Here is a 20,674-nt window from a genome sequence, read left to right as displayed (position 1 = left end):
TGAGTCTGTGTGTGTTGAGTGTATGTGTTGTTTTGAGTGAGTCTGTGTGTGAGTGTGTGTTGAGCGAGTGTGTGTGTTTGAGCGAGTCTGTGTGTATGTTTGTGAGTGAGTGTGTGTGTGTGAGTGAGTCTGTGAGTGTGTGTTTGAGTGTGTGTGTGTGTGAGTGAGTGTGTGTGTTTGAGTGTGTGTGTGTTTGAGTGAGTGTGTGTGTGTTTGAGTGAGTGTGTGTGTTTGAGTGAGTCTGTGTGTGTTTGAGTGAGTCTGTGTGTGTTTGAGTGCTGTGTGTGTTGTGTGTGAGTGTGTTGTGAGTTGAGTCTGTGTGTGTGAGTGAGTGTGTGTGTTTGAGTCTGTGAGTGTGTGTTTGAGTGTGTGTGTGTGTGAGTGAGTGTGTGTTTGAGTGTGTGTGTGTTTGAGTGAGTGTGTGTGTGTTGAGTGAGTGTGTGTGTTTGAGTGAGTCTGTGTGTGTTTGAGTGAGTCTGTGTGTGTTTGAGTGTGTGTGCGTGTTTGAGTGAGTTGTGTGTGTGAGTGAGTTGTGTGTTTGTGAGTGTGTGTGTGTTTGAGTGAGTGTGTGTGTGTTTGAGTGTGTGTGTTTGAGAGTCTGTGTGTGTTTGAGTGAGTGTGTGTGTTTGAGTGAGTCTGTGTGTGTTTGAGTGAGTCTGTGTGTGTTTGAGTGTGTGTGTGTGTTTGAGCGAGCGTGTGTTGTGTTTGTGTGAGTTGTGTGTGTGTTTGAGCGAGTCTGTGTGTATGTTTGAGTGTGTGTGTGAGTGAGTCTGTGTGTGTGTGTGTTTGAGTGTGTGTGTGAGTGAGTGTGTGTGTCCGTGTGTGAGTCTGTGTGTGTCGTTTGAGTGAGTGTGTGTGCATGTTTGAGTGAGTCTGTGTGTGTGAGTGAGTCTGTGTGGTTTGAGTGAGTGTGTGTGTGTTTGAGCGAGTCTGTGTGTATGTTTGAGTGAATGTGTGTGTGTTTGAGTGTGTCGTGAGTCTGTGTGTGTTTGAGTGAGTGTGTGTGTGTGTGTTGAGCGAGTCTGTGTGTGTGTGTGTTTGTGTGTGTGTGAGTGAGTCTGTGTGTGTGTTTGAGTGAGTGTGTGTGTGTGTTTGAGTGAGTGTCTGTGTGTGTTTGAGTGAGTGACTGTGTGTGTTTGAGTGTGTGTCGTGTTTGAGTGAGTCTGTGTGTGTGTGTGTTTGAGTGAGTGTGTGTGTGAGTGTGTGTGTGTTGAGCGAGTCTGTGTGTATGTTTGAGTGTGTCCGTGTGTGAGTGAGTCTGTGTGTGTGTGTGTGTTTGAGTCTGTGTGTGTGAGTGTGTGTGTTTGAGTGTGTGTGTCCGTGTGTGTCTGTGTGTGTGTTTGAGTGTGTGTGTGTGTGTGTGTTTGAGTGTGTGTGTCGTGTTTTGAGTGAGTGTGTGTGCGTGTTTGAGTGAGTCTGTGTGTTTGAGTGAGTGAGTCTGTTGTGTGTTTGAGTGAGTGTGTGTGTTTGAGCGAGTCTGTGTGTATGTTTGAGTGAATGTGTGTGTGTGTGAGTGAGTGTGTGTGTGAGTCTGTGTGTGTGTTTGAGTGAGTGAGTCTGTGTGTGTTTGAGTGAGTGTGTGTATGTGTTTGAGTGTGTTTCGAGTGAGTGTGTGTGTCGTGTGTGAGTCTGTGTGTGTGTTTGAGTGAGTGTGTGTGTGTGTGTGTGTGTTTGAGTGAGTCTGTGTGTGTTTGAGTGAGTGTGTGTGCCCGTGTGTGAGTCTGTGTGTATTCACTGAGGGGGGGAGGGCAGAATACGTTAACCTGGAACAAATGCAGACCAAATTACCTGCTCCGCTTCGACAGTGAAAATGTGGTGGTGGGCATAAAGCTGAGACTTTGGAGAGAGAGGGGGTGGATTCCGTCTGGTAACATGGTGTCCAGCAGAGCTGGATGGGCGGAGGATGGCGATCCTGGAGACCTGGCCCTCCGTACAGCAAGCTCAGGATCACAACAAACAGGAAGGACCCTGACCTTTCCCCTTTAATGGGCAATAATTGCCTCTACTTTGGTCAGAAATTGGCAGGTGTGACTTTACTTTCCACAATTTCTAATCTGTGGACTGGTCATAACTTGGAGACATTGGGTTAAATAGGTCTCTGCAGGAGGAGAAAGAGTGGGGATGAGAGAGAGAGGTAGGGGGGATGAGAGTAGAGAGGTAGGGGGGGGAGAGAGAGTGCAAGAAGAGAGGGAGAGGGGAGAGAGAGAAATGGAATGCAGAAGAGAAAGGGGTGTGAAGGGGAGAGAGAGAAGAGAGAAAGAGGGAGACAAGATAGAAGGGGAGGGTGCAAGAGGAAGAGAGGGAAGAGATAGAGTGGGACAGAGAGAGGGGTAAGAAAGGGCAAGAGAAGAGAGAGAGAAGGGAGTGAGAGGTGCAAGAGGAAGAGAGGGAGGAGGAAGGAGAGACGGAAAGAGAGGGTGTGCAAGAGAAAGAGAGAGGGTGAGAGGAGAGAGAGGGGAGGATGCAAAAAGAAGCAGGAGAGAGAAGAGAGATAAAGTGCAAGAGGAAGAGGGAGGGAGGGGGGAGAGAGAGAGGGGAGAGAGAGGGGGAGAGAGGGGGGAGAGAGGGGGATGCAAAAGGAAGCGGGAAGAGAGAGAGAGAGAGAGAGAGAAGGGGAGTGAGAGTGCAAGAGGAAGAGAAGGAGGGGAGAGAGAAGAGAGAGAAAGTGTGTGCAAGAGAAAGAGAGAGAGGGGAGGAGAGGTGACGATGCAAAAGGAAGAGGGAAGAGAGAGAGAAGAGATAAAGTGCAAGAGGAAGAGGGAGAGAGTGTGAGAACCTGTGTGTGTGTGAGGAGAGAGAGTGTGTGTCTGTCTGTCTGTGAGAGACCGTGAGTGTGTGTGAGGGAGGGGGGAGAGAGAGGGGAACAGCTGTTCCTTAACTGTGTTTGTGTGAGAGCCTACGTCGCGCTCTCTCTCTCTCTCTCTCTCTTGGCGTCTGCAGCCACACTGATAAGCAATGCTTGAGTTGGCTGACAGTACAGTGACAGTGTCCTGGTTACAAGGAGACACTCCCCACCCCCCTCCTCCATCAACAGTCACTTCCCCCCCTCCCCCGGAGCAGCTGCTTCTGCACCCTGACACACCTCGTCCCGGTCAGCCCTGTCTGCAGTTCCGCAGCGCCTGTCCCTGGCACTCTGACATTACCGAGCACGTGTAGGGGTAGGGACAGAGAGGGGGTGAGAGAGAGAGAGAGAGAGAGAGAGAGAGAGAGAGAGAGAGAGAGAGAGAGGGGGGGGGGAGGGAGAGAGAGAGGGAGAGAGAGAGAGAGAGAGAGAGAGAGAGAGGGGGGGGGAGGGGAGAGAGGAGAGGGAGAGAGAGAGAGTGAGAGTGAGGGAGGGAGAGAGAGTGGGGGAGGGAGAGAGAGAGAGGGGAGGGAGGGAGAGAGAGAGCGAGGGAGGGAGGAGAGAGAGGGAGAGAGAGTGAGGGAGGGAGAGAGAGAGAGAGGGAGAGAGTGAGAGTGAGGGAGGGAGGGAGAGAGAGAGAGAGAGAGTGAGAGTGAGGGGAGAGAGAGAGAGAGTGAGAGTGAGGGAGGGAGAGAGAGAGTGAGGGGAGGGAGGAGAGAGAGAGAGTGAGGGAGGGAGAGTGAGGGAGGGAGGGAGAGAGAGAGCGAGGGAGGGAGAGAGAGAGGGAGAGAGAGTGAGGAGAGAGAGGGAGAGAGTGAGAGTGAGGGAAGGAGGAGAGAGAGAGAGTGAGAGTGAGGGAGAGAGAGAGAGTGAGGGAGGGAGAGAGAGAGCGAGGGAGGGAGAGTGAGGGAGGGAGGGAGGGAGAGAGAGAGCGAGGGAGGGAGAGAGGGAGAGAGAGTGAGGGAGGGAGGGAGAGTGTGGCGGGAGAGAGTGAATGAGAGAGAGAGAGTGAGTGAGAGAGAAAGTGAGAGAGTGAGGGAGAGAGAGTGAGTGAGGCGGAGAGTGAGAGAGGGAGAGTGAGAGAGGAGAGAGGGGCAGTGAGTGAGTGAGTGAGGGAGAGAGAGGGAACAGAGAGAAGGGGGGGGGGGGAGAGAGGGAGAGCCAGTGAGTGAGAGTGTGTATGAGAGACAGCGTGCATGTGTGTCAGAGAGACTGACAGATAGAAAGGGTGGGGGTGATTGAGACGGAGGGGGGAGGGAGGAACAGGAGAGGACGGGTGGGGGAGGGAGGGAGAGAGAGATGGGGGGGAGGGAGTAAGAGGAAGTAAAGGGAGAGACGGTGGGGGGGAGAGGGAGTGAGTGTCGTGTGAGAAAGGGAGTGGGGGGGGGGGAGACACAAACAGATACAGAGACAGAGGGAAGCTAACAGGAGCTGAATAAACGCCGGTACAGATAAGGCTCCGGGGAGGGAGGGGGGAAGAGGTGACAGACACTGCGAATATCTTAAAGAAAGTTAACAGCGGAGCACAGCAACACTGCTGGTGGACGCGGATCAGGAGCTCCGGCTAATCCATGAGCCGGATAGCGTGGAGCAGGCGGTGGGCTACTTCGAGGGGGCTCTGAGGAAGGTGGGACGGGAGGTACACGGGATATCGGGGCGCTGAGACGGGACGTGGAACAGCGGATCGAGGAGCTGCTGCATTTGGTGAAGCCGCTGTCGCAGATTGTGGACAGACTGCAGGGGGAGGAGAACCGAGAACTGCGGGGACAGGTCCAGCGCCTCGCCCAGCAGGTGGAGCGGCTGACGGGCGGAGACACCGAGATAGCAGCCGGGGTGTGCACCGAGCCGGCCGGAAGGGTGAGTGACTGCTGGTCTGTGCCGGACAGGGACAGGGAGAGAGGCCGGGAGCTCTCACATCACAGCCCCATAATCCGGCTCGTCTCTGAGTTACTGCAAAAGAGCGAGGGTTCAAATCCCACTGAACACACAGGACCCCACACACTGACCACTGGGGGGACGGTTCAGCACAGACTGACCCTCACTGGGGGACGGTCCCACACACACACACACACACACACACACACACACACACACTGACCCTCACTGGGGGACAGTCCCACACACACACACACACACACACACACTGACCCTCACTGGGGGATGGTCCCACACACACACACTGACCCACACTGGGGGACGGTCCCACACACACACACACACACACACACACACACACACACACACTGACCCACACTGGGGGACGGTCCCACACACACACACACACACTGACCCTCACTGGGGGACGGTCCCACACACACACACACACACACACACACACACACAAACACTGACCCTCACTGGGGGATGGTCCCCTACACACACACTGACCCACACTGGGGGATGGTCCCACACACACACACTGACCCACACTGGGGGACGGTCCCACACACACACACACACACACACACACACACACACACACACACACACACTGACCCTCACTGGGGTTCGATCCCACACACACACTGACCCTCACTGGGGGACGGTCCCACACACACACATACACACACATACACTGACCCTCACTGGGGGACGGTCCCACACACACACATACACACACATACACACAAACACACACACACACTGACCCTCACTGGGGGACAGTCCCACACACACACACTGACCCACACTGGGGAATGGTCCCACACACACACACTGACCCACTCTGGGGGACGGTCCCACACACACACACACACACACACTGGGGGATGGTCCCACACACACACACTGACCCACACTGGGGGACGGTCCCCACACACACACACACACACACACACTGACCCTCACTGGGGGACGGTCCCACACACACACACACACACACACACACACACACTGACCCTCACTGGGGGATGGTCCCACACACACACACTGACCCACACTGGGGGATGGTCCCCTACACACACACTGACCCACACTGGGGGATGGTCCCACACACACACACTGACCCACACTGGGGGACGGTCCCACACACACACACACACACACACACACACACACACACACACACACACACACTGACCCTCACTGGGGGACGGTCCCACACACACACACACACACACACACACACAAACACTGACCCTCACTGGGGGACGGTCCCACACACACACATACACACACAAACACACACACACACTGACCCTCACTGGGGGACAGTCCCACACACACACACTGACCCACACTGGGGAATGGTCCCACACACACACACTGACCCACTCTGGGGGACGGTCCCACACACACACACACACACACACACACACACTGACCCTCACTGGGGGACGGTCCCACACACACACACACACACACAAACACTGACCCTCACTGGGGGACGGTCCCACACACACACAAACACACACACTGACCCTCACTGGGGGACAGTCCCACACACACACACTGACCCACACTGGGGGACAGTCCCACACACACACACACACACACACACACACACACACACACACACACACACACTGACCCTCACTGGGGGACGGTCCCACACACACACACACACACACACAAACACTGACCCTCACTGGGGGACGGTCCCACACACACACACACACACATACACACAAACACACACACACACTGAAACTCACTGGGGGACAGTCCCACACACACACACTGACCCACACTGGGGGATGGTCCCACACACACACACTGACCCACTCTGGGGACGGTCCCACACACACACACACACACACACACACACACTGACCCTCACTGGGGGACGGTCCCACACACACACACACACACAAACACTGACCCTCACTGGGGGACGGTCCCACACACACACAAACACACACAGTGACCCTCACTGGGGGACAGTCCCACACACACACACTGATCCTCACTGGGGGACAGTCCCACACACACACACACACACACACACACACACACTGACCCTCTCTGCGGGACGGTCCCACACACACACTGACCCTCACTGGGGGATGGTCCCCCACACACACACTGACCCACACTGGGGGATGGTCCCACACACACACACTGACCCACTCTGGGGGACGGTCCCACACACACACACACACACAAACACACACACACACACACTGACCCTCACTGGGGGACGGTCCCACACACACACACACACACACAAACACTGACCCTCACTGGTGGACGGTCCCACACACACACAAACACACACACTGACCCTCACTGGGGGACAGTCCCACACACACACACTGATCCTCACTGGGGGACAGTCCCACACACACACACACTGACCCTCACTGGGGGACGGTCCCACACACACACACAAACACTGACCCTCACTGGGGGACGGTCCCACACACACACACACACACACATACACACAAACACACACACACACTGACCCTCACTGGGGGACAGTCCCAGACACACACAAACACACACACTGACCCTCACTGGGGGACAGTCCCACACACACACACTGATCCTCACTGGGGGACAGTCCCACACACACACACACACACACACACACACACACACACACACACACACTGACCCTCTCTGCGGGACGGTCCCACACACACACTGACCCTCACTGGGGGATGGTCCCCCACACACACACTGACCCACACTGGGGGATGGTCCCACACACACACACTGACCCACACTGGGGGACGGTCCCACACACACACACTGACCCACTCTGTGGGACGGTCCCACACACACACACACACACACACACACTGACCCTCACTGGGGGACAGTCCCACACACACACACACACACAAACACTGATCACTGGGGGACGGTCCCAAACACACAAACACACACACTGACCCTCACTGGGGGACAGTCCCACACACACACACACACTGACCCTCACTGGGGGACAGTCCCACACACACACACTGATCCTCACTGGGGGGACAGTCCCACACACACACACACACACACACACACACACACACACACACACACACACACTGACCCTCTCTGCGGGACGGTCCCACACACACACTGACCCTCACTGGGGGATGGTCCCCCACACACACACTGACCCACACTGGGGGATGGTCCCACACACACACACTGACCCACACTGGGGGGACGGTCCCACACACACACACACACACACACACACACACACACACACACACACACACACACTGACCCTCACTGGGGGACGGTCCCACACACACACACACACACACACAAACACTGACCCTCACTGGGGGACGGTCCCACACACACACATACACACACATACACACAAACACACACACACACTGACCCTCACTGGGGGACAGTCCCACACACACACACACTGACCCACACTGGGGAATGGTCCCACACACACACACTGACCCACTCTGGGGGACGGTCCCACACACACACACACACACACAAACACTGACCCTCACTGGGGGACGGTCCCAAACACACAAACACACACACTGACCCTCACTGGGGACAGTCCCCACACACACACACTGATCCTCACTGGGGGACAGTCCCACACACACACACACACACACACACACACACACACACACACTCACTGACCCTCTCTGCGGGACGGTCCCACACACACACTGACCCTCACTGGGGGATGGTCCCCCACACACACACTGACCCACACTGGGGGATGGTCCCACACACACACACTGACCCACACTGGGGGACGGTCCCACACCCACACACACACACACACACACACACACACACACACACACACACTGACCCTCACTGGGGGACAGTCCCACACACACACACACACACACACACACACACTGACCCTCACTGGGGGATGGTCCCACACACACACACTGACCCACACTGGGGGATGGTCCCCTACACACACACTGACCCACACTGGGGGACGGTCCCACACACACACACACACACACACACACACACACACACACACTGACCCTCACTGGGGGACGGTCCCACACACACACACACACACACACAAACACTGACCCTCACTGGGGGACGGTCCCACACACACACACACACACATACACACATACACACAAACACACACACACACTGACCCTCACTGGGGGACAGTCCCACACACACACACTGACCCACACTGGGGGATGGTCCCACACACACACACTGACCCACTCTGGGGGACGGTCCCACACACACACACACACACACACACACACACACACACACACACTGACCCTCACTGGGGGACGGTCCCACACACACACACACACACAAACACTGACCCTCACTGGGGGACGGTCCCACACACACACAAACACACACACTGACCCTCACTGGGGGACAGTCCCACACACACACACTGATCCTCACTGGGGGACGGTCCCACACACACACTGACCCTCACTGGGGGATGGTCCCCCACACACACACTGACCCACACTGGGGGATGGTCCCACACACACACACTGACCCACACTGGGGGACGGTCCCACACACACACACACACACACACACACTGACCCTCACTGGGGGACGGTCACACACACACACACACACACACACACAAACACTGACCCTCACTGTGGGACGGTCCCACACACACACACACACACACACACACACACACACTGACCCTCACTGGGGGACGGTCACACACACACACACACACACTCTGACCCTCACTGGGGGAACAGTCCCACACACACACACACTGACCCTCACTGGGGACAGTCCCACACACACACTGACCCTCACTGGGGGACAGTCCAATACACACACTGACCCTCATTGCGGGATGGTCCCACACACACACAAACACACTGACCATCACTGGGAGACAGTCCCACACACACACTGATCCTCACGGGGGACAATCCCACACACATACACACACTGACCCTCACTGGGGGACAGTCCCACACACACACTGGACCCTCACTGGGGGACAGTCCCACACACACACACTGACCCTCACTGGGGGACAGTCCCACACACACACTGACCCTCACTGGGGGACAGTCCCACACACACACACAGACCCTCACTGGTGGACAGTCCCACAGACACACTGACCCTCACTGGGGGACAGTCCCACACACACATTGATCCTCACTGGGGGACGGTCACACACACACAAACTGATCCTCACTGGGGGAAGGTCACACACACACACACACACACACACAGACTGACCCTCACTGGGGGATAGTCCCACACACACACTGACCCTCACTGGGGGACGGTCCCACACACACACACAGACCCTCACTGCGGTATGGTCCCACAGAAACACACACACTGACCCTCACTGGGGGATGGTCCCACACACGCACACTGACCCTCACTGGGGGACAGTCGCACACACACACACTGACCCTCACTGGGGGACAGTCCCACACACACACTGACCCTCACTGGGGGACAGTCCCACACACACACACAGACCCTCACTGGGGGACAGTCCCACACACACACTGACCCTCACTGGGGGACAGTCCCACACATACACAGACTGACCCTCACTGGGGGAACGTCACACACACACACAGACTGACCCTCACTGGGGGAAGGTCACACACACACACACACACACAGACTGACCCTCACTGGGGGATAGTCCGACACACACACACTGACCCTCACTGGGGGACGGTCCCACACACACACACAGACCCTCACTGCGGTATGGTCCCACAGAAACACACACACTGACCCTCACTGGGGGATGGTCCCACACACGCACACTGACCCTCACTGGGGGACAGTCCCAGACACACACAGACCCTCACTGGGGGACAGTCCCACACACACACTGACCCTCACTGGGGGACGATCCCACACACACACTGACCCTCACTGGGGGACAGTCCCACACATACACAGACTGACCCTCACTGGGGGAACGTCACACACACACACAGACTGACCCTCACTGGGGGAAGGTCACACACACACACACACACACTGACCCTCACTGGGGGACAGTAACAGACACACAGTGACCCTCTCTGGGGGATGTTCCCACACACATACTGACCCTCACTGGGGGACGGTCCCACACACACACTGATCCTCACCAGGGGACAGTCCCACACACACAGACTGACCCTCACTGGGGGACAGTCCCACACACACACACACTGACCCTCACTGGGGGACAGTCCCACACACACACTGACCCTCACTGGGGGACAGTCCAATACACACACTGACCCTCATTGCGGGATGGTCCCACACACACACAAACACACTGACCATCACTGGGAGACAGTCCCACACACACACTGATCCTCACGGGGGACAATCCCACACACATACACACACTGACCCTCACTGGGGGACAGTCCCACACACACACTGACCCTCACTGGGGGACAGTCCCACACACACACACACAGACCCTCACTGGGGGACAGTCCCACACACACACTGACCCTCACTGGGGGACAGTCCCACACACACATTGATCCTCACTGGGGGACGGTCCCACACACACACACAGTGACCCTCACTGGGGGACGATCCCACACACACTGACCCTCACTGGGGGAAGGTCACACACACACAAACTGATCCTCACTGGGGGAAGGTCACACACACACACTGACCCTCACTGGGGGATGGTCCCACACACACACACTGACCCACACTGGGGGACGGTCCCACACCCCACACACACACACACACACACACACACACACACACACACACACTGACCCTCACTGGGGGATGGTCCCACACACACACATACACACACATACACACAAACACACACACACACTGACCCTCACTGGGGGACAGTCCCACACACACACACTGACCCACACTGGGGAATGGTCCCACACACACACACTGACCCACTCTGGGGGACGGTCCCACACACACACACACACACACAAACACTGACCCTCACTGGGGGACGGTCCCAAACACACAAACACACACACTGACCCTCACTGGGGGACAGTCCCACACACACACACTGATCCTCACTGGGGGACAGTCCCACACACACACACACACACACACACACACACACACACACACTCACTGACCCTCTCTGCGGGACGGTCCCACACACACACTGACCCTCACTGGGGGATGGTCCCCCACACACACACTGACCCACACTGGGGGATGGTCCCACACACACACACTGACCCACACTGGGGGACGGTCCCACACCCACACACACACACACACACACACACACACACACACACACTGACCCTCACTGGGGGACAGTCCCACACACACACACACACACACACACACACACTGACCCTCACTGGGGGATGGTCCCACACACACACACTGACCCACACTGGGGGATGGTCCCCTACACACACACTGACCCACACTGGGGGACGGTCCCACACACACACACACACACACACACACTGACCCTCACTGGGGGACGGTCCCACACACACACACACACACTGACCCTCACTGGGGGACGGTCCCACACACACACACACACACACACAAACACTGACCCTCACTGGAGGACGGTCCCACACACACACACACACACATACACACATACACACAAACACACACACACACTGACCCTCACTGGGGGACAGTCCCACACACACACACTGACCCACACTGGGGGATGGTCCCACACACACACACTGACCCACTCTGGGGGACGGTCCCACACACACACACACACACACACACACACACACACACACACACACACACACACTGACCCTCACTGGGGGACGGTCCCACACACACACACACACACAAACACTGACCCTCACTGGGGGACGGTCCCACACACACACAAACACACACACTGACCCTCACTGGGGGACAGTCCCACACACACACACTGATCCTCACTGGGGGACGGTCCCACACACACACTGACCCTCACTGGGGGATGGTCCCCCACACACACACTGACCCACACTGGGGGATGGTCCCACACACACACACTGACCCACACTGGGGGACGGTCCCACACACACACACACACACACACACACTGACCCTCACTGGGGGACGGTCACACACACACACACACACACACACACAAACACTGACCCTCACTGTGGGACGGTCCCACACACACACACACACACACACACACACACACTGACCCTCACTGGGGGACAGTCCCACACACACACACACTGACCCTCACTGGGGGACAGTCCCACACACACACTGACCCTCACTGGGGGACAGTCCAATACACACACTGACCCTCATTGCGGGATGGTCCCACACACACACAAACACTCTGACCATCACTGGGAGACAGTCCCACACACACACTGATCCTCACGGGGGACAATCCCACACACATACACACACTGACCCTCACTGGGGGACAGTCCCACACACACACTGACCCTCACTGGGGGACAGTCCCACACACACACACTGACCCTCACTGGGGGACAGTCCCACACACACACTGACCCTCACTGGGGGACAGTCCCACACACACACACAGACCCTCACTGGTGGACAGTCCCACAGACACACTGACCCTCACTGGGGGACAGTCCCACACACACATTGATCCTCACTGGGGGACGGTCACACACACACAAACTGATCCTCACTGGGGGAAGGTCACACACACACACACACACACACACACAGACTGACCCTCACTGGGGGATAGTCCCACACACACACTGACCCTCACTGGGGGACGGTCCCACACACACACACAGACCCTCACTGCGGTATGGTCCCACAGAAACACACACACTGACCCTCACTGGGGGATGGTCCCACACACGCACACTGACCCTCACTGGGGGACAGTCGCACACACACACACTGACCCTCACTGGGGGACAGTCCCACACACACACTGACCCTCACTGGGGGACAGTCCCACACACACACACAGACCCTCACTGGGGGACAGTCCCACACACACACTGACCCTCACTGGGGGACAGTCCCACACATACACAGACTGACCCTCACTGGGGGAACGTCACACACACACACAGACTGACCCTCACTGGGGGAAGGTCACACACACACACACACACACAGACTGACCCTCACTGGGGGATAGTCCCACACACACACTGACCCTCACTGGGGGACGGTCCCACACACACACACAGACCCTCACTGCGGTATGGTCCCACAGAAACACACACACTGACCCTCACTGGGGGATGGTCCCACACACGCACACTGACCCTCACTGGGGGACAGTCCCAGACACACACAGACCCTCACTGGGGGACAGTCCCACACACACACTGACCCTCACTGGGGGACGATCCCACACACACACTGACCCTCACTGGGGGACAGTCCCACACATACACAGACTGACCCTCACTGGGGGAACGTCACACACACACACAGACTGACCCTCACTGGGGGAAGGTCACACACACACACACACACACTGACCCTCACTGGGGGACAGTAACAGACACACAGTGACCCTCTCTGGGGGATGTTCCCACACACATACTGACCCTCACTGGGGGACGGTCCCACACACACACTGATCCTCACCAGGGGACAGTCCCACACACACAGACTGACCCTCACTGGGGGACAGTCCCACACACACACACACTGACCCTCACTGGGGGACAGTCCCACACACACACTGACCCTCACTGGGGGACAGTCCAATACACACACTGACCCTCATTGCGGGATGGTCCCACACACACACAAACACACTGACCATCACTGGGAGACAGTCCCACACACACACTGATCCTCACGGGGGACAATCCCACACACATACACACACTGACCCTCACTGGGGGACAGTCCCACACACACACTGACCCTCACTGGGGGACAGTCCCACACACACACACACAGACCCTCACTGGGGGACAGTCCCACACACACACTGACCCTCACTGGGGGACAGTCCCACACACACATTGATCCTCACTGGGGGACGGTCCCACACACACACACAGTGACCCTCACTGGGGGACGATCCCACACACACTGACCCTCACTGGGGGAAGGTCACACACACACAAACTGATCCTCACTGGGGGAAGGTCACACACACACACTGACCCTCACTGGGGGATGGTCCCACACACACACACTGACCCACACTGGGGGACGGTCCCACACCCACACACACACACACACACACACACACACACACACACACACACTGACCCTCACTGGGGGATGGTCCCACACACACACACTGACCCACACTGGGGGATGGTCCCCTACACACACACTGACCCACACTGGGGGATGGTCCCACACACACACACACACACACACACTGACCCTCACTGGGGGACGGTCCCACACACACACACACACACACACAAACACTGACCCTCACTGGGGGACGGTCCCACACACACACACACACACATACACACAAACACACACACACACTGAAACTCACTGGGGGACAGTCCCACAAACACACACTGACCCACACTGGGGGATGGTCCCACACACACACACTGACCCACTCTGGGGGACGGTCCCACACACACACACACACACACACACACACACACACACACACACACACACTGACCCTCACTGGGGGACAGTCCCACACATACACAGACTGACCCTCACTGGGGGAACATCACACACACACACAGACTGACCCTCACTGGGGGAAGGTCACACACACACAAACTGATCCTCACTCTGGGAAGGTCACACACACACACACACACACACACACACACACACACACACACACTGACCCTCACTGGGGGACGGTCCCACACACACACACACACACAAACACTGACCCTCACTGGGGGACGGTCCCACACACACACAAACACACACGGACTGACCCTCACTGGGGGACAGTCCCACACACACACACTGATCCTCACTGGGGGACAGTCCCACACACACACACACACACACACACACACACACACACACACACACACACACACTGACCCTCTCTGCGGGACGGTCCCACACACACACTGACCCTCACTGGGGGATGGTCCCCCACACACACACTGACCCACACTGGGGGATGGTCCCACACACACACACTGACCCACACTGGGGGACGGTCCCACACCCACACACACACACACACACACACACACACACACACACACACACACACTGACCCTCACTGGGGGACAGTCCCACACACACACACACACACACACACACACACACACACACACACACTGACCCTCACTGCGGGACGGTCCCACACACACACTGACCCTCACTGGGGGATGGTCCCCCACACACACACTGACCCACACTGGGGGATGGTCCCACACACACACACTGACCCTCACTGGGGGACGGTCCCACACACACACACACACACACATACACACAAACACACACACACACTGAAACTCACTGGGGGACAGTCCCACACACACACACTGACCCACACTGGGGGATGGTCCCACACACACACACTGACCCACTCTGGGGGACGGTCCCACACACACACACACACACACACACACTGACCCTCACTGGGGGACGGTCCCACACACACACACACACACAAACACTGACCCTCACTGGGGGACGGTCCCACACACACACAAACACACACAGTGACCCTCACTGGGGGACAGTCCCACACACACACACTGATCCTCACTGGGGGACAGTCCCACACACACACACACACACACACACACACACACACACACTGACCCTCTCTGCGGGACGGTCCCACACACACACTGACCCTCACTGGGGGATGGTCCCCCACACACACACTGACCCACACTGGGGGATGGTCCCACACACACACACACTGACCCACTCTGGGGGACGGTCCCACACACACACACACACACAAACACACACACACACACACTGACCCTCACTGGGGGACGGTCCCACACACACACACACACACAAACACTGACCCTCACTGGTGGACGGTCCCACACACACACAAACACACACACTGACCCTCACTGGGGGACAGTCCCACACACACACACTGATCCTCACTGGGGGACAGTCCCACACACACACACACTGACCCTCACTGGGGGACGGTCCCACACACACACACAAACACTGACCCTCACTGGGGGACGGTCCCACACACACACACACACATACACACAAACACACACACACACTGACCCTCACTGGGGGACAGTCCCAGACACACACAAACACACACACTGACCCTCACTGGGGGACAGTCCCACACACACACACTGATCCTCACTGGGGGACAGTCCCACACACACACACACACACACACACACACACACACACACACACACACACTGACCCTCTCTGCGGGACGGTCCCACACACACACTGACCCTCACTGGGGGATGGTCCCCCACACACACACTGACCCACACTGGGGGATGGTCCCACACACACACACTGACCCACACTGGGGGACGGTCCCACACACACACACTGACCCACTCTGTGGGACGGTCCCACACACACACACACACACACACACTGACCCTCACTGGGGGACGGTCCCACACACACACACACACACAAACACTGACCCTCACTGGGGGACGGTCCCAAACACACAAACACACACACTGACCCTCACTGGGGGACAGTCCCACACACACACACACACTGACCCTCACTGGGGGACAGTCCCACACACACACACTGATCCTCACTGGGGGACAGTCCCACACACACACACACACACACACACACACACACACACACACACACACACACACACACACACACTGACCCTCTCTGCGGGACGGTCCCACACACACACTGACCCTCACTGGGGGATGGTCCCACACACACACACTGACCCACACTGGGGGACGGTCCCACACACACACACACACACACACACACACACACACACACACACTGACCCTCACTGGGGGACGGTCCCACACACACACACACACACACACAAACACTGACCCTCACTGGGGGACGGTCCCACACACACACATACACACACATACACACAAACACACACACACACTGACCCTCACTGGGGGACAGTCCCACACACACACACTGACCCACACTGGGGAATGGTCCCACACACACACACTGACCCACTCTGGGGGACGGTCCCACACACACACACACACACAAACACTGACCCTCACTGGGGGACGGTCCCAAACACACAAACACACACACTGACCCTCACTGGGGGACAGTCCCACACACACACACTGATCCTCACTGGGGGACAGTCCCACACACACACACACACACACACACACACACACACACACACACACACTCACTGACCCTCTCTGCGGGACGGTCCCACACACACACTGACCCTCACTGGGGGATGGTCCCCCACACACACACTGACCCACACTGGGGGATGGTCCCACACACACACACTGACCCACACTGGGGGACGGTCCCACACCCACACACACACACACACACACACACACACACACACACACACACTGACCCTCACTGGGGGACAGTCCCACACACACACACACACACACACACACACACTGACCCTCACTGGGGGATGGTCCCACACACACACACTGACCCACACTGGGGGATGGTCCCCTACACACACACTGACCCACACTGGGGGATGGTCCCACACACACACACTGACCCACACTGGGGGACGGTCCCACACACACACACACACACACACACACTGACCCTCACTGGGGGACGGTCCCACACACACACACACACACACACAAACACTGACCCTCACTGGAGGACGGTCCCACACACACACACACACACATACACACATACACACAAACACACACACACACTGACCCTCACTGGGGGACAGTCCCACACACACACACTGACCCACACTGGGGGATGGTCCCACACACACACACTGACCCACTCTGGGGGACGGTCCCACACACACACACACACACACACACACACACACACACACACACACACACACACACACACTGACCCTCACTGGGGGACGGTCCCACACACACACACACACACAAACACTGACCCTCACTGGGGGACGGTCCCACACACACACAAACACACACACTGACCCTCACTGGGGGACAGTCCCACACACACACACTGATCCTCACTGGGGGACGGTCCCACACACACACTGACCCTCACTGGGGGATGGTCCCCCACACACACACTGACCCACACTGGGGGATGGTCCCACACACACACACTGACCCACACTGGGGGACGGTCCCACACACACACACACACACACACACACACACTGACCCTCACTGGGGGACGGTCACACACACACACACACACACACACACAAACACTGACCCTCACTGTGGGACGGTCCCACACACACACACACACACACACACACACACACTGACCCTCACTGGGGGACGGTCACACACACACACACACACACTCTGACCCTCACTGGGGGACAGTCCCACACACACACACACTGACCCTCACTGGGGGACAGTCCCACACACACACTGACCCTCACTGGGGGACAGTCCAATACACACACTGACCCTCATTGCGGGATGGTCCCACACACACACAAACACACTGACCATCACTGGGAGACAGTCCCACACACACACTGATCCTCACGGGGGACAATCCCACACACATACACACACTGACCCTCACTGGGGGACAGTCCCACACACACACTGACCCTCACTGGGGGACAGTCCCACACACACACACTGACCCTCACTGGGGGACAGTCCCACACACACACTGACCCTCACTGGGGGACAGTCCCACACACACACACAGACCCTCACTGGTGGACAGTCCCACAGACACACTGACCCTCACTGGGGGACAGTCCCACACACACATTGATCCTCACTGGGGGACGGTCACACACACACAAACTGATCCTCACTGGGGGAAGGTCACACACACACACACACACACACACAGACTGACCCTCACTGGGGGATAGTCCCACACACACACTGACCCTCACTGGGGGACGGTCCCACACACACACACAGACCCTCACTGCGGTATGGTCCCACAGAAACACACACACTGACCCTCACTGGGGGATGGTCCCACACACGCACACTGACCCTCACTGGGGGACAGTCGCACACACACACACTGACCCTCACTGGGGGACAGTCCCACACACACACTGACCCTCACTGGGGGACAGTCCCACACACACACACAGACCCTCACTGGGGGACAGTCCCACACACACACTGACCCTCACTGGGGGACAGTCCCACACATACACAGACTGACCCTCACTGGGGGAACGTCACACACACACACAGACTGACCCTCACTGGGGGAAGGTCACACACACACACACACACACACAGACTGACCCTCACTGGGGGATAGTCCCACACACACACTGACCCTCACTGGGGGACGGTCCCACACACACACACAGACCCTCACTGCGGTATGGTCCCACAGAAACACACACACTGACCCTCACTGGGGGATGGTCCCACACACGCACACTGACCCTCACTGGGGGACAGTCCCAGACACACACAGACCCTCACTGGGGGACAGTCCCACACACACACTGACCCTCACTGGGGGACGATCCCACACACACACTGACCCTCACTGGGGGACAGTCCCACACATACACAGACTGACCCTCACTGGGGGAACGTCACACACACACACAGACTGACCCTCACTGGGGGAAGGTCACACACACACACACACACACTGACCCTCACTGGGGGACAGTAACAGACACACAGTGACCCTCTCTGGGGGATGTTCCCACACACATACTGACCCTCACTGGGGGACGGTCCCACACACACACTGATCCTCACCAGGGGACAGTCCCACACACACAGACTGACCCTCACTGGGGGACAGTCCCACACACACACACACTGACCCTCACTGGGGGACAGTCCCACACACACACTGACCCTCACTGGGGGACAGTCCAAT

The 20,674-nt window shown here is 57.4% G+C and overlaps 1 protein-coding gene across 1 annotated transcript in view; it reads left to right on the top strand.

Moving 5' to 3' along the window:
• LOC132395221 (smoothelin-like protein 2) overlaps positions 1-20,674 on the top strand; it is a 101,528-nt gene that overhangs the window by 5,003 nt on the left and 75,851 nt on the right. Inside the window, 2 exon segments of the mRNA XM_059971508.1 lie at positions 4,362-4,485; positions 4,488-4,699. Of these exon segments, the coding sequence (XP_059827491.1) occupies positions 4,362-4,485; positions 4,488-4,699 (336 nt within the window).

The sequence above is a fragment of the Hypanus sabinus genome, chromosome 6 (assembly GCF_030144855.1).
Source record: "Hypanus sabinus isolate sHypSab1 chromosome 6, sHypSab1.hap1, whole genome shotgun sequence".
NCBI classification, from domain to species: domain Eukaryota; kingdom Metazoa; phylum Chordata; class Chondrichthyes; order Myliobatiformes; family Dasyatidae; genus Hypanus; species Hypanus sabinus.
This window is presented reverse-complemented; position numbering and strand designations above follow the sequence as displayed.